Genomic DNA, 17,591 nt, shown 5'->3' with positions numbered 1-17,591 from the left:
GCCAACAATCATGCTTGGCAGCGTGTGAGTAGGATATGGGAATATCTAAATTGGACAATGCAGTAGTAAGAGCTGAAACAGAATTCCCAGAACTGGAAAAGGGAAACCCATACCTATCCGAGGGTACGAACACTCAAGAAGAGCAACGTACCAAAGACTCTGGAGGTGCTACAACTTACTGAATCTTGAGCATGGTAGGATCAGATATTAGATGAGCCACTGGAAGAGATTGTGGGCGGGAGCGTCGCGTATACACAATACCTAGTTTAAAACGAGAACTGACTTGATGAGGATCCTATAACTGCTCCTCAAAGGAGGGGAGAATCACCGTAGAAGAGGAGGGTACAGAAGACACAGGAAAGAAATGTTGATTTTCAAAGAAAATAACATTCCTAGAAATGCGTGTATGATGTAATGTAGGATCATAGCAAACAAATCCCTTTTGAAAATTATATCCCAAAAATGCACATCGAAGAGATTAAGCAGATCGCTAATGAGGAAGTAAATGAACAAAACATACACAACCAAAGGTACGAAGATTATCGTAACTAGGTTGCTAAGCAAATAAGCGAAAATAGGGTGACTCCATGAGTAGGAATTGAGAAGGTAAACAATTAATCAAGCAAGTAGCAGTTTTCAGAGCCTTAACCCAGAAGAAGGATGGAACAGAGGATTCGAGCAAGAGAGTACGTACCGCATCTAGGAGGTGACGATTTTTTCATTCGGCTACTCCATTCTGTTGTGGAGTAGCGGGACATGAATGTTGATGAATAATACCTTTAGAAGCCAAAAATGACTAAAACTTAGTAGACAAATATTCACCACCGGAATTAGTGCGTAATGTCTTATTAGAAGCAGAAAATTGATTGTCAACATATGCTAAAAACTCAGTGAAAGTACGAAAAACCTCAGATTCAGAATGAAGAAAGTAGACCCAAGTAAATTTGCTATGATCATCAATGAAAGTCATAGTATTTAAATTTTTCATGTGAACTAACTGGGGAAAGTCCCCAAACATCACTATGGATAAGATCAAAGCACTGAGAAGTTCTACTAGCATGCAAAGGGAAGGGTTGAGTTTTGCTTTTACAAAGTTTGCAAGAAGCACACTCAAGAGATAAAGAAGAACGTTCTTTATTACCAACTAAACTAGAGTCAATACATGAGATAAGATCTGAGTATTGGGATGGCCTAAACGACGATGCCACACCATACAAAGATCTAAAACATTATTACAAGCAAAAGACTTAATAGAAGAAACTAGAGAAAGTGCTGGAATTGGAAAAAGTATTGGAAACAAGCACCCCACTTTAGGTCCCTTCGCGATTGACTCCCCCGTTACTTGGTCTTGCACGACACAACCATCACCTAAAAAATTAAAAGCACAATTGTTATCAACTAATTGACCAAAAAAAAATAAGATTTGTGAAAAGATGAGGAGCAAGAAACACATCAGTGAACTTAGAAGAGGCGTCTCCAACAGCAGCTATTGGCAATGAACTGCCATTGGCAATCTGAATAGCAAATTGACCAGTGTAGGGCCGAACATGACACAAAGTAGTGGGATTGTTTGTCATGTGATTAGAGGCACCCGAGTCCACATATTAGAGTTTAATAGAATTGTTACCTTGGAGCCCCATTGCTGATAATGCCGAAATTAGCATCTGTTGCACCATTTCAGGTGTGCAATAATTCGTTGTAGGAGGTGTAGGAACAGAGGAGTCACCTGAAGAAGAGCCAGGTGCCGTAAAAGTCACTATGGGGGGGGGGGTACAATAATAGAAGTCTGTAATGCCTGGGCCTGATGATTCTGTGGGCGGATACGACAATATTTGATATGTGACCCTTCTTCTTGCAATAAGAGCAATATTTCTTGAAACAATTAGCAGTGGTATGCCCAAATTCTTTGCAGCAAAAACACTGTAAGGTGCTAGAATGCGCAAGAGGTTCTCGTCATCGAGCACCATAAGCCACAGGGATGGACCCTGAACTACCATGAGATTGTGCCAGAGTAACTTGAGTACTTAGTCGTCGTTTTTCACTAAGTAACTCACCAAAACAAACATCAAGAGAAGGAACAAGAGAGCTCTTTAACAGAGAAGAGTGAATAAATTCATACTCGGGCGGAGTTTCATAAGAAAATGATCACAACAACTAGTCTCGTGAAGACGTTGAATAATGGGAAGAGAGGCAACATGAACATCTGCAGTAACCAGATCAGAGTATTCATTCCAAAGAGTCAGAAACGTCGAATAATAGTCTTGGATGGAACGATTGTCATGTTGAAACATGGCAATCGCATGCTCTAACTGAAAACAATGGGCACCGTTTTTCTTAATGATATACTGTTTTTAAATAAGTCCACATGGATTGAGTGGTGCGATAAGGTCGCAAGTTAGGGACAATATGTGGCTCAACTGAGCCAAGAAGCCAAGACATAATCCGAGCATCAAGCACAGCCCATGAAGGACCAGCTGCTAAATCCTTTGATTTATCATGATTGGGTGCACAATCCATGCATCAATGTGACCCCAAATATCTTTTTCCTTAGTAGAATAATTGTTGCCCCTGAACTTGGCACACACAAGTGCGGAGTCCATGCTAAATAAAGGAGAAAATCGAGAAGCCCAAAAAAACAACAGAATGTGCCGAAAGAAAAATACTACCAGAAAATCGAGAAGCCCAAAAATAAATCAATGCAGGTACAAAGAAAACTATGATCAACCAGCCTACACTAAAAAATAAATCTTGAACCAAGAAACCTGCTGTGCCGAGAATCACAAGGATAGAGAAGCACCAGAAACAGCAACAGAAAGGACCAAGATCAATCTTCCTGCACTAAAAAATAAATCTTGAACCAAGAAAGCTGCTGTGCCAAGAATCACAAGGACAGAGAAGCACCAAAAAAAGCAGCATAAAGCTGTTTTGATTGACCTGCCTGCACTAAAAATAAATTGCAACCAAAGAAACCTGCTGTGCCGAGAATCACAAGGACAGAGAAACACTAGAACAGCAACAAAAAGCTGTTCCGACAGCCACTCGGCCACAGAAATACCAAAAGACAACCAAAAAATTCCAGAAGAGGAGACCCACAACAGCCACAAAAACAAGAGACACCTCCAAAACCGAGAAGACAAAAAAAACAAAATTTGAAGGGGAAAAAAAAAATTAGCAGTCGACAGGCTCTGATACCATGTCAAAGTATTGTGTGAATGGCCGAATGGTTTGGCTTTGAGTTCTGTATATTATATATAGACTTTACAAGAATTCTATACATGGAAAGTAAATAAGTTCTAGCATGATTCTAGCCCTATACATGTAAACTATAATCTGTCAAGCCCTATACATGTAAACTAAATATATGCTAATTGTTGGAGAAATAAGGAAATAATTGTGGGCTGAAATAAGGAACGAAATCTTTTGCTGTTTGTTGTTCTGTTGACAACTAAGCATGTATCGTTTGACAGTTATGTATGTAGACTAAGAAGTGTGAAAAATGTTGTATTTAAAGTACAGCTAAATGTAAAGAGCTTTTCACTAAAAGTAAAACTTTTTTTAGTTGCTTTATGAAATATATGTATGTATATTGTGTTTTCAGAAAATATTCACTCTTAATTGGTTTTAACTTGTTTTCAAGTGATGATTTTGTAAAATAAATTCTTGCCTAGGCCAAAGGCACCCATTGGATTTTGGATGGAGTTGTGGCTGGTCACATGCCAAAAATAGAGACATGACATTCCACTTTCTTCTAGTTCTGCAGTATCTGTGCTACCATATAGTTTATTAAGTGCCCATTGTGCTTGTGTGTGCTGCCTGATCTCCATAGTTGCTGCGTTACTCATTCACGATACTCGTGTGTGCTGATTGTAGTGCTTAGGGGATCGTTTTGATGGCTTCTACAGAGAGATCTTCGGCTAATACTGTCAACATACAGATCACAGTCATCAAATTGGTTGGATCCAATGATATATTGCTTGTGTTGTTGTGGAATAGCATGGAGCCACAAATTAATATGAATGTGATGTTTCATGGAACAGCCAAGGCTGCACGGATGATCTTCATGAAAGCTTGTCTCAAGATAAAAATCAAACTTATATTTTTAACCTATATGAGAAGTTTTTCGATATGACCAAGAAGGTTGGTCCATTAGTTAGTAATATAGCACTTTGAAGGGTACATGGGAGAAACTAAAGATATATCTTCCAATTAGTTCCGACATTGAGATGATTAAGAGGCAAAGGCTAGAATATTTGGCTGCCAAGTTTTTATTTGTGTTGGGTTCTGAGCTTTAACCCATCTGCAATCAAAATCTTGCCAATGAATCTATACCATCCATGAATGAAGTGTATGCCAGAATCCATCGAGACACCAAGGATGGCTCTCAATCTTCTCCTCAAGCTTCTTCTCGTGATAGTTCAGCCATGTTTAGCACCATATCCAACTCTAGTAAGGGAAGTGATGGACGATGAGGATGGGATTTGGAAGGCAGAGGTAGTGTATCTAGCTGAGGAGCCCATTATGGCATTTCTTGCATTTGCACACATTGTGGCAAGCAAAACCATATTGTTGATTGTTACTAGAATCTCCATAGGAAACCAACATGGGCTAATAAGTTTGCTGCTGAGGGCGACTCCATTGTTGAAAGCTCAAGTGCACCTAGCCACTCCACTATGGAATTGAGTACATCATCTACCATGTCCCAAGAAAAGTGTCTTGTCCACAGTTCACAACTCCAAACTCATTCTTCTACATATAATACTACTGTGACCCATTTAGGTCCAACTTTGCTTCTTGCTTCTTTATTCGCTTCACCTTTCATTATTGTTTTGGTGCCTCCTCCCATATGACAAGTAGTCTTAATTTATTTCAGTCCTTGAGACCAGCTACTTTACACTCTAAGGTTACTCTTGTTAATGGTTCAATGTTGCTGGTTTCTAGTTGTGGCACTATTCTCTTGTTTCCTTCTATGCATCTTTCCTTTGTCTTAGATGTGCCTAAATTTCCCTTGAACCTATTATCAGTTAGTCAATGGTGGTGGTGGTCAATGTAGTTTGTCACACCAATTCCTCAATTTTGATCAATGGGCCAGTGGCACGCTCCTTTGGGGGTCATCCATCTGTTCAAAAACTACAAAATTTTTTTCCGATGTTTATGTTTCTCGTTTTAGTTGGGAAAGCATGTTACTCCATCTTTTTCCATCTTGAATTGAGTCTCATAGTCAATTTTTGTTCTCTCTTATTTATTCAAATATTTGGGATCCATGTAGAGTCCAGAATTTGGGTCGTCATCAATTTTCGTCCTTTGTGGATGATTTGTCACGTATGTCCTAGATTTTGTTGTTAAGAGAGAGGTCTGAATTTTTTAATGTATTTACTCAATATTTATCAAAAAAAAATAAATTAAATTAAAGTTAAACTGCAGATCATAGTAAACAAATGAAAATCTCAGTTCCTAACATGGTTTTATTTGTGTTTGTTTTATGTTGTGCAGTTGAAATTTTATATTCTTACCCCCCTAAAAAATGTTAAAATTTTATGCAGTTTGAAAGGGGAAAAAACAGCTTGTTTTAAATTATCATACTGTTCAGCAGAAATATTTTATTTAAAATATGTTTATATGATCATGCTTTGCTCGTGAAGACCTAGATGTCACAAACTTCTGACTCCTTTCTGTAGTTAAACTCGTGACCAAAAAACAAATTATTGTAAATGTATAATTTTGGTAGAAGTATGGTCTAACAAATTTGCAGTTGGCATTTCTGTAACATTATGTCTTGCTTTTACATTCTAAACGTTGCATGTTTTTTTGTAGTTGCATACTCGTGTGGCCACCTTCATAAGTTTTAGACTTGAATCTGTTTGAAACATATATTTTTCACTACCTTGTTTAAACATATCCATATGTATGAGAATTCGCAGGATATGATCGAGATAGATGAGGACCTCCTAGCAAATAGTGCAAGATCACTTGAGACCTTGGTTTCAGTAGGAATGAAGTTGGGTATCTCCTCAAAGAAACGGCTGATGCAGAGAACTGAACTTTGACATTGTCTTTGGGGCTTGAGGGAACTCATTTACATTTGCACTTCTGAAATATCCATGTAGTTTCCTAAACTCAAAGCAAGGAGGATAATAAGGAAGGTAGCTTTTCAGCAAACACGTTGATTACCAATTTCATGACTGATCATATGAAGGGTTGTGATGCATTATCGTTTGTGTTACCATTTTGTATATTGGAATAACAAGCCTTCGATCCGTATAATAAGAATTTTAATGCAAGTGCAGAGCATCGCCACGTCTGCATGGCCCTGAAGAATGTAGTTGCATATTATAGTCTCTTCTTCTCCATTAACCGTTCTTAAAATGATTCTAATCTGTTATCACTTTTGAGACTTATACTACATGCAGAATTTTTTCAGGTGCATCTATTCCCCCTTGGGCCGGAACTGATTATTAATATCGTGTTGGGCTGGAAGCATCACCTTTGCAGAGAGATATACAAGGGTTCAACGATGAGACCAGGATATAAGCCATTTTCACATCACTGACCGGACCTGCCACGTAGCTTCTCTCACTAACTGTTTGCATAGTAAAACCGTTCAATTTTATATAATTATTAATTACAATATATATATATATATATATATATATATATATATATATATATACAGGTGTGTGCGTGCGTGTGTGCATGTGTTTGTGTATATTGCATTTGGATATAAATGGAAGAACAAAATCCTGTTTGTGATGTTTCATGACATTTCACCGCCATTTTTTATGATACTTGAAATTTTAACCTCAATGATTGATTGAGGAACACAATACTATAATATATATATATATATATATATATATATATATATATTGTAGATCATATTTAATGCAGATGAAGGGAAGTCTAAGCACAATGGTAAAGTTATCACACACCGGTTCAAGGTGTGGAAAAAGTTACAAAAAGTAAGATAAGGGAGCATACTATCAGTCATCATGGTTCATCCCTTTCTCAGACCTTGCATATGTGAGAACTGTGTACCGGGCTATCTTTTATATTTAATGCAAATTCTTATGCTAATAGAAACTTGACTTTATTAGTTTCTCATTTAGAAAACAAACTTGTTTTATAAATCTAGTGGAGGAATGTGTGCAAGTAGCTCACAAAGCAGTACTGACATAATGTGGAACTTTGAATTACCCATTGAGACCTCGACTCCCCAGGACAAATTCTAGGCTAGATTATTTTTCCTTTTATTTCAAGATGGAGGAATATCCCCAACCATTGTTCAAAGAGAATGGCAATGACGTTGCAACGATTCCCTAGCTTTCGAGCAATCATAGAACTTGGAGGCACGATTGAAGAGATCGTTAGCATAGTGTTAATCAAGGTCAAAGGGAAACTCTTACCTCAAATCAACCCCAAGTCCCTAGAAGTCAACAACATCCAACAACATTTTTCATCCTTATGTTCAAATAATAACTTTGGCGATTCATACGTTGCACCTTAGAAAAAATTTGAGCACCTAATGACCAAACCTCGTGGCCTCCGCCAGCCTTTTGCTCTACTAATTGGATTCTGTTAGAATTTGCTCTATCCATGGGTGGAGGGAAAAAAAAAAAAAAAAAATAATCTAATGTCTTACTTGTTTGAAAGGAATCAACTCTATAATAGAATTGTGATTTCAATCCTGATTCCTTTACTTTGGTTACGCAATAGAAAATTCGAATCAGTATTCCTTTAGAATGTGCATTGTTTGTTAAGGCCTTCTCCTGGGAATATGCAATCTAATCCCATCTATTTTTCTCTTCAAGACAAAAACAGCCTCATACAAAATAGTTTATTGCACTGCAAATATCCTCACAGCCCAATGGATCCCAAATTCTTGTCTTAGGTTGCTGCTTCCTCTATCAAACGCCATCAACAATTCATCCCGAGGATCTTCTTGTTCTTCTCTCTCTCAGCTCTCCATCCTATATTATTATTTCCATGAAGAATACAAGAATCAAGGTTTCACAAAAGGAATTTTTCCACCGATCAAACACTCCCTAGTACACATCTTTCAACAATTTTAGGGTTCCATTACCGCGTTGCGTTACAAATTAGGGCAATTTAAAGTTCATGTTTTCTTAATCTTAGTCGCGACGTGTTTGCGCATGCAAGCTGCAAAAAAGAGTGATGCGCTAGTTGCTCTGTTCTTTGATTCGAAAATTTAAGAGAATGGGGAGGAGACCAATTTGAGTGTTGAAAGAGGCAATGGGATCATGAAAGCTTCTTGAAGCTGCAAATCATGGGTGCATTTCTCGGAGATTGGGGGAAGATGATTTCTTCATCATAAACTGATGATGGATTTACACAGGGACAAATGTTGTTGGTGCTTGAAACTTGAAAAGGGCAGGTGCAGAGGGTTTTAATGCTACAATTTCCCATGACAAATACATCTATGGAAGTTCCGGGATGCTGCATTGCGTGAGGTCATTATGGTAAATTTATACTAAAATATTATATTTTTACACATTGTATTTTTACATAAAAAATTATTACTATAAAAATTTTGATTTATATATATATATGTGCATATTATGAAAAATTTAATGTTATAAAATATGCAGAAAAATAAATAGACACGAAACAAAAATTTTACGTGATTCAGCTATACCTAATCTACGGGCGGATGTGATCAAAACTTCATTATTTTGGGAGGAATTATCCTTGTGCAAAATATCACTTTTCTCTCTATCTCTTCTCTTCTCTTATCCTTTCTATATGTCTAATTAAGCACGTAATGTGTATTCAAGCATGCAATGTGTGTCTAAATGAGAGGGAGAGGGTGTCCTTTTATATGGCAATAAGGATAGCAAAGAATTTATGATGGTAGAAAAACGAAGGAGTGATAGTGGTAGGCTCGCCAAGTTTGGGTCCTTACTGCCAAAAATAATATGTATAACCTAACTTATCCCAAGTGAGTCGAGTGTCAATCTCAGGGACTCTAGTGCAGTAATGCACCAATTCTAATGTAGTTAATCACACTTTGAACAAGAATGAAAAGATGAGATTTTGGTTTGTTCACTAAACTATGAAAGCAATTAAAGTGAATTAAAAAACTTATAGAAAGGCAATTCCTTGGTTATGAATCTACCCTACTCTTTACTGAGTTATAACTAGGTTCGGTCAATTATTCCATAATAAGGTGTCAAATATAAGCATGAATTCCTTTTTAGTGTAATCCACTCGAGTGGCATAGGGTAACAAGGTCACACCAATCGTCTAGAACACGATTAAAAGATGGAGTATACCTCCTATCCAGCGAACATGGATCACTTTGTAGCACCAACCCTATTATGCACACTTGCCTAAATCCTAGCTATGATGTTCTTAGCATATGGTTTCATCACAACCAGAGAATCAAACTAAATTAGTCACTCATGGTGCATGAAAGTAAAAATAGGGTATTGAAAGATAGAATTAAAAATATGACTTTTATTGATATTACGATTAAATATAAACAAAGCAGTAAATTGACAATGGAATTGAAATTTGGCACCAATCAGATTCGAGGTTTGTTACTGGACCTTCAAAGAACGAAGAGGGAACCAACTACTCTAAATGGCATCCAATGATACTCAAGGTCTGTCACTAACCAAAGAGAAATCAAAGGAGAACCAATCTACACTACCACTACTCTAGTAGCAACCCAACAACCCTCATGATCTCTTGGCGCGGCCTTGGTCGAGGTATTATGTGATTCTTCAATTAATCAACACTTTAAAGTCTTCATTGCATGACCCGGTCGCCCTTTGTGATGGCCTAGTCGAACCACATGGTCGAGCAAGTATATGTTGCTTTGGATGGAACAAGGCTTTGGAGACCAGGTCGAGCCTTGTGCTTCCCAATTGCTTCCTTGGCTTCTTGCATTGCTTAACTCCTTAGTTTAAGCGCCAATTTCCTGAAACATGAAATAAACTACGTGTAACTCCGAACAAGGATAAAAAGGGATAATTACAATGAGAATGAGAGCATGACATAGGTAAATGAGGGCTTAAAATAGCACAATTTAGGAACACATCACAACCCCCAACTTACACTTTGTTAGTCCTTGAGCAAAGCAAAACTAAGAAAACCAACAAAAGGTAAACAAATTCCCAACTACCTTCTCTTTCATAGGAAACACGATTGCATTTACCATATGCAACAAGACTTTAAACCCCTAGGTGGCCCTAGTGGACGAGTTATAGTCTCGTGAGGGTTTTTAGGGCGATACCTACGAACACCTTTCCCAGTGAACACTAATTGAATTCAACAAGTAACACAACCATTCCATTTCACATACAGATATATAACATTATTACAATCATGATTCTTTACAATAATAACTCTATTATAATGACAAATTCGAAGCAAATCATTCATATATGTCTCAACAGGGTATAGTCATCAAGAACATCATAACCCTTAGAGAATCAATCAATAATTATAATTCAGAGTTAATATCATCATATAAATCTAAGTATAAACAAGCATAATTACAAGGCATGTGTAAAGTGAATGATTCATCTCACTCGACTCATCCTTGGATACCTACAGAACGGTTGTCTTGACTCAGCCTCACCAGTATACTCTCAAAAACACTCATGAAAAAGAGGTTCACTCTTGTATATGAGGAAAAACATGTATGATCAAACATCTCACATACATCGAAGAACCAATAGTGAAGATGAAGTGGACTAGTCTCACAAGAATGGAATCCAGCCTAATAACGAGGTGTCGGGTCCTTCACTCTAGCGCCTTCTCACCTACTCGCCACATCCTACAAAGACTACCCTAGATTATAATTCATAAACCAATGTGTGAATCCATCGTATGCATTGGAGCACTAGAAGACAATTAATACTTGCAAGAATGTGATGTGTTGTGTCCCTACCTTGGCCTTTTTTTTTTTCATTTTGTATTAAGAGTAGTCATCTATGTAATTTTTTTTTCTCATTTTCTCTTTCTCTTTCTTTTATGCTCATTCTTTTTTTTTTTAATTTTTTTCTTTCATGGCCAGCTAGGACAATCATTACAACTTATATTGTCTTCGTGCTACCGACAGGGAACTAAGCTAAAAAATAAAGTTCATAAATTATGCTCATCTCTAGGGGTAGCTTAATACTCACGTCTTGAGTAGGCTACAAGACCTAGGTTTATACCTCCCCGCTAGACATCACCTCTAGGCTAGAAAATGTAAATAAGGAGACTAGCATGCGAAGGGTATCCTAAGAAGAAAAGTGGAGTTTTGTGAACTCGAAGTTCATGTAAATGACCCTAAAAACAAAAAATGAAAAGCTCAACAAAATCCTCACAAGGTGTCATAGTCACCACAATTGTTCTCTCAGTGTTCACAAGGACACCTAAGTGAAATAAATTATGTGAAAGTGTGTTCTAACCTTATAATACACCATGTGCATACCTTATATAATAACATAAAAGCGAATGACCTCCTAATCAACCCCCATCGAGTTGCCAAACAAAAAACTAGCTATACCTCATGAAACTATGCACCAACAACTCACTTCATTGTTGCTAAGCATAATAAAGTCATTTACAAGATACAACATGAAATTGTAACACAAATGCTATATAAAAATATGTAAAGGGCATAAAGTGTGTTATCATGGAATATTGCATACAATGTTCACTGAAAATTTTTAAATTATGTCATATTTGTGCCATAGATGCAACATGTAGTGCCTTCCTAACCCACAACTCGCAACTTAAGATGATTGTAGAGAGAGTACGCCGAGAGAGGTGGCAGCAGCAATATGGGGAGAGTTGAGCACAAGGAGGAGTTTTTTCCCGTTTTAACTTTTTTTTTTAAAAAATATATTAAATAATACCTCATTCTGGGAAGTATTTCCCAGAATGACTCTGACGTAATTTCGCTACTCCAAGTAGCAAGATTTACTTTTGAGAGATGGGACTCGTGTCGACGCGTGGCAAATTTCGCTGGTTCATCCAGCAAGATTTGCTTCGGATACTTAAATGCTGGTCCACCCGGCGTTTGATGCGTGGCAAATTTCATTGGTTGAACTAGTGAGATTTGCCTCGGATTTGAAATGCCCATCCACCTGGGTATCGACGCATGGCAAATCTCGCTAGATGAACCAACGAGATTTGCTTCAGCCATTACTCAGTCGTTCCTCCTTCCATTGTCTTCGCAAACAGAGAGTGGTACCTTTGCAGAGAGACGGGGAGGAGCAGAGCTGCAAGTTATCATTGAAGGAGACAGGCCGAACGTGTTGCGCAAGTTACCATTGTGACGAGAGGGGTCCTAACCGTTAGGGCCTGCGTATATAAACTCAAGATTGGGTAAGACATATTCTGAATGTTTCATTGTTCATAAATTTTGAAATTAATTTATTTGATCGAAAGTTCGTTTGATAATCGGAATTGATTGAGTTTAGAGTGTTGAAAGCTTCGTTCGGAAACGCTTTTCTTTAAGGTTAGAGTTTTTTTTTTTTTTTTTTTGTATTTGAATTTTATTTTTTATGATATTGTCCAAACAAAAACATACATGAATTTTTTTTTGTTTAGAGTGCTGAAATTTTTTTGTTTGTATTTTTATGATATAGTAACAATTTTATGTCTTAATGCATGTTTTCATTAAGTTAGAATGAAATGCATGTTGTTTCCCATGCCTGAATTTCATTGGATTTTTATGCTCTCTTATAACATAATATGAATCAAGAAAAATAAAAATAATAATATTATCATATAATAATAACATAATACAATAGATGAAAATTTGAAACCATTTCATTCACATTATTTCAGTTAATTGTGTATGCAATATATATTTATATTTTGAAAATGTAGGATGATAATGTTAAATAGTTGAAATTGACCAAAATCAATAAACGTACTAGCCTCTCTAATATTTACAAATTTTGTGTTATGTTAGGATGAAATAAAGATGGTATGTTTTTCAAAATATGTGGAAACAAAAGTTAAAAGAAAAAATTTTAATGTCATGTCCACAAGCAATTCCCATTATGTATACATATATTTGAATAGTAGACGAATATTTTGAATAAAACCTTTTGTGCCTTGTATTTGGAAGTGAAATATTTAAAATTGTAAAAATTACCTAGCACATAATAATTTACGTAGATAGTATTAACTGGGCTGCGGAATATTTATTGTAAGAATAAAATGATAATAGTATAAAAATTTATGTATTTTGTAAAATAAATTATTGTAATTATAAAACAAGTAATATTGTAAAAGTTTCTATTATTCTATCATGAAATAGAATATGATAAAACCGATATTCCAATGGTAAAATTTGAGAATAATACTTTATTATTTATTTTAAGTTGTGGACTTACATAAATTTTAGATTCGTATTGCATAAATATTTGATTATTGCATTGCTAAATCCGTATGTGTATATAGCATGTTAATTATGAGATGACAATTTATAAAGCATTACTTACTCATTTTAGATTTTGTATTTTTTTTTCTATTATTTTGGTTTAGAATGGGAAACTTTAGTGTAAGAATCTCAAATTTTAATTGTAAGAATGTTTCATAAAATTCAATTGTTTATAGCATGTTAATTGTGACATGCGCCTAATCTAAGCATGATGCATTGTGTGAAGATCTCAATATTTAAAAATGTTTATGAATCACATTTAGCTTTTCAAAAATCTAATTATGTAGAAAAAATTATTAAAATTTTAGCTTCAACTTCTATGACACATATAGACAAAGATTTTGATGAAATTAGAATAATATAATCATCAAAATTAAACCATTTAAAAATTATTAAATCAATAAAACTTATACGCTTGTGGTATGCTTTATGGATAAAATAAATTAAGAGAATTGGGAATAATTATTATTATTTTTTCTAGCTAATTGAGAGGCTTGATAAAAAAATATAAAAGAAGCTTAGTGCTTATTATGATAAAATTTATTTTCGGTATCATTATAAAAAAAATTATGAAAATTAAAAATTAAAATGAGAAAGTATGAATTGAAAACTAACGACATGCTTAGTTAATATTTTTAAAACTAAAATAATTAAATAAATAAACTTGATTGAATAAATGTTGGGTTTTGGCTGTGAATCAAACAATAATCAAAATCATATGAGTACAATAATTAAAATTATAAAATAATAGAACTTGAAAATATTATGATAAAATAAATATTTTTAAGTTTGTTTTACGTAATTATGACATGATAATTGAGAAAAATAAATATACTTCTAGATGACTTTTATCATTTTGAGTTATTTTTTTTTTTTTAAATTTGAATGCTTTATTTTAACTACATTTTAAATTTACTAATTCTTTTTTATTCAATTTTAATTGAAATTATGTTTCAAATCGTGGATATTAAAGTATCTTAACAGTAGGTTGTTTAAACATCTAAAACTCTAAATTTAATTTTTATTTTTTTCAATAAATAACTAAAAACCCAACAATATGAATAAAAAATTTTCATAATACGTTTATTCAGCGTACAAAAACAAATATAAAGAACAAAAAGTACGAATCAAAACTATGGCTACAAATAAGTGAAGCTATGACTAGTAAGCTTGGTTTGTTTATTAAGAAATGAGTTCAAGTTTGACTTGAGCATAAAGTGTTCTATTTGAACTCGGTTAATATATAACTTAAACTCAAATCAAATAAAACTTATTTCACTTTAATGAACGAGTCAAGTTCAAGTGCAAGTTTGAACTCAAATTCAACTCGAGTGAACCTCGTTTTAAATTGATAAAAGAATTAAGTTACCAAACTAAATAAAGTTCATGATAGAGTAACTAGGGAAGTGTTTTGGTGAGTATTAAAAAAGAAGTGACTTTGCAATAGATATATGAATGTCACTAAGCGTATTTATGATAAACAAATATTATTACCTTATCTTTGGAGAGACCTCGGATTTAAATGTGAATTTGCATTGGATTTAAATAAAATGTAATGGAAAATTATATTACAAATTATTCAAATACATCCAAATCCAAGTTTAAGATCAAAAATTTTTTTAACAAAATACACTCTACAATTTATATACACAAAAATTTAAAAGCTATAAGATAATTTAATGATCATAATAGAGTTATACGATGACTAAACTAAGTGAAATTAATTCTTGATTACTATAAGTAACACATATCACTTATACATACAATTTTGTTTTGCGTAGATTTTTTTTTTATTTCCTGATCGCCGATCTAAATGGCAAGAAGTTCAAACAGTACTCTGGTGATGGTATTATTATATAGGGGGGGACATCATAACCAGATCAGATGGTGTTTGTTATAGTAGTCCGCCATTTCGACCTATTCGAATTGGCCATATGTGTAAATTAAATAAATTAAATACGAAGATATATAAATATTTGCATATTGATCCAGATCAATATGCATTGCGGGTGACCGCAAGATATCCTTTTCCAGGGTTAAATAATACAGTTTTCTACGAGGCTGTTCCCATATCTGATGATTATGGTCTGCGCATTGTGTTGGACACACTGCGTAGGTGAGATATATTTAACGGTGCAATTATATGTCAAGACCATTCCTCAAATGGGTGTAATCGCGGTTAGGCAGCTAGACGCGCCTGCTGAGCATTTGGATGAAATCGGTGAAGACACCCAACAAACACATCATCTCAATGTTAGTGTGGAGGTTCGTGGTATGTCTATGGTCGATTTTAATGAATATCTGGGATTGTCATTCGAGCCATCGGCGTACGAAGCACTTGTTCTTGACACATTTCCACAAGGAGGTTGCGAAGATGTCCCGACAAAGGGACCAGCATCGTTGTTCGCCATTGCGAACGACACATTGGACGAGGGCATGAACATTACGAACGATGTTCATCTTGAAGATGAAGACATGCAAGAGCAGGAAATGGGTGAAGGGTTAAATGATGTCCTCGATGATGTGAACTCACCCCACCGTGACACGGATGACGCAACGTTTGATGCCTAATTCATGGGCGAGCCTTCGATGTATGGTCATATTGACCTAGATGCTGCAGATTTAACTGCGGTGGATGAGCTTCCTATACGCGTGACTCGTTAGGATGAATCCTCTGAGTTGAGTAGGGGGATGCTCTTCAGATCGAAGGATCAACTGATCGCAGCAATGCGGATATGTCACCCTCACACCCACCATGACTTCCACGTCGTGCGATCTACCCAGATTTATGGGTTGCTAGGTGTAACAACCACGATTGCATGTGGAGATTGCGTGCCATGTATCGGATGAAACACCATTTATTCGAAATCACCTAATATGGTGGTCTGCACACGTGTCTGAACGAACTTCTGTTGTAGGACCATAACCAAATCACATCGTCCCTCATTGCTAGGGAGATAGTAAATATGATAAGGGGAGATGCATCAACGTCGATCACCACATTGAAGGAGTTCATAGATCGTCACTTCGGCTATTCAATCTCTTATAAGAAGGTTTGGTTGGGCAAACAGAAGGCAATTGCCCAAGTATTCGGTGATTGGGAGAAATCCTATGAAATGTTACTGAAGTGGATGGAAGCGATGTGTGCGTACAATCCTGGGACTATAGTCAAGTGGAGGTCGACTCCTGTTCTAGGTAGCGAGAACAACGCAACCTTCGTATCCGTATTTTGATCATTTGCAACATCTATTCAGGGTTTTTGTCACCGCCCTCTTGTTATATGTGTGGATGGGGCACACTTGTATAGTAAGTATAGGGGCAAACTCCTTATTGCGACGTGCTCGGATGCAAATAGGTAAATATTTTCCCTTGCATTCGCTATTGTGCAAGAGGAAAGCCTCGACACATGGAATTGGTTTCTGTGTTGCCTATGTTCCATTACCAACAGGGATGACATTTGCCTGATATCAGATTGGCATCCAGGGATTTTCCCTGCAGTGCAGCGCAATCCTGATTGGCAACCACCACATGCCTACCACCGATTCTGCCTTCGACATATGGTGAGCAACTTTAATACGAAAGTGCGGAGTGTCAATCTGAAGCAAATGGCTGAGCGAGCGGGAAAAGAGCATTAGGTGAGAAAATTTGACATGTGGATAGAGAGGATATTCGATGAGGGTGGGGAGCCAGTGAAGTCGTTCTTCGATCAGATCCCTCCTTATATGTGGACTCAGTGCCACGACGGTAGAAAGAGGTATGGGAACATGACTACTAATCTTGTTGAATGTTTCAACGCTATCCTAAAAGGCGCCTGTAGCCTTCTCATAATGGCCCTTGTGTAACTAACATTTTATCACGTTGCACATTATTTCAATAGATGACAGGAGGTTGCTAGTAATGCAATATCTGGAGGAAATGTGTTGACTTTGCATATATTGCTAGCGATGGAAAGAAGGAAGCTAAAGGAGACTAGACATCGAGTCACAACGTTCGACCGGTCTAGGGGTACTTTTAGCATCACGACTGTGCAGTTGGGACCCCATAAAGGAAACAATGTCCAGACTTTGAGCATCCAGAGGCGGGAATGCTCTTGCGGGAAGTGGCAATCTTTACACTATTCTTGCTCCCCCCTTCTCGTCTCCTGTTCCGAGACATGGCTAAATGCAACCCAGTATGTTAAGCCATA

At 36.1% G+C, this 17,591-nt stretch overlaps 1 protein-coding gene across 1 annotated transcript in view; it reads left to right on the top strand.

Moving 5' to 3' along the window:
* LOC131156138 (phosphatidylserine decarboxylase proenzyme 2-like) overlaps positions 1 to 6,278 on the top strand; it is a 118,569-nt gene extending 112,291 nt beyond the window's left edge. Inside the window, exon 21 of the mRNA XM_058109586.1 lies at positions 5,919 to 6,278. Within this exon, the coding sequence (XP_057965569.1) occupies positions 5,919 to 6,044 (126 nt within the window). The 3' untranslated portion in view covers positions 6,045 to 6,278. The remainder of the gene's footprint in view (positions 1 to 5,918) is intronic.
* Positions 6,279 to 17,591: the final 11,313 nt, after the last annotated feature.

This window comes from Malania oleifera, chromosome 5, assembly GCF_029873635.1.
Source record: "Malania oleifera isolate guangnan ecotype guangnan chromosome 5, ASM2987363v1, whole genome shotgun sequence".
Classification (NCBI taxonomy): Eukaryota; Viridiplantae; Streptophyta; class Magnoliopsida; order Santalales; family Ximeniaceae; genus Malania; species Malania oleifera.
This window is presented reverse-complemented; position numbering and strand designations above follow the sequence as displayed.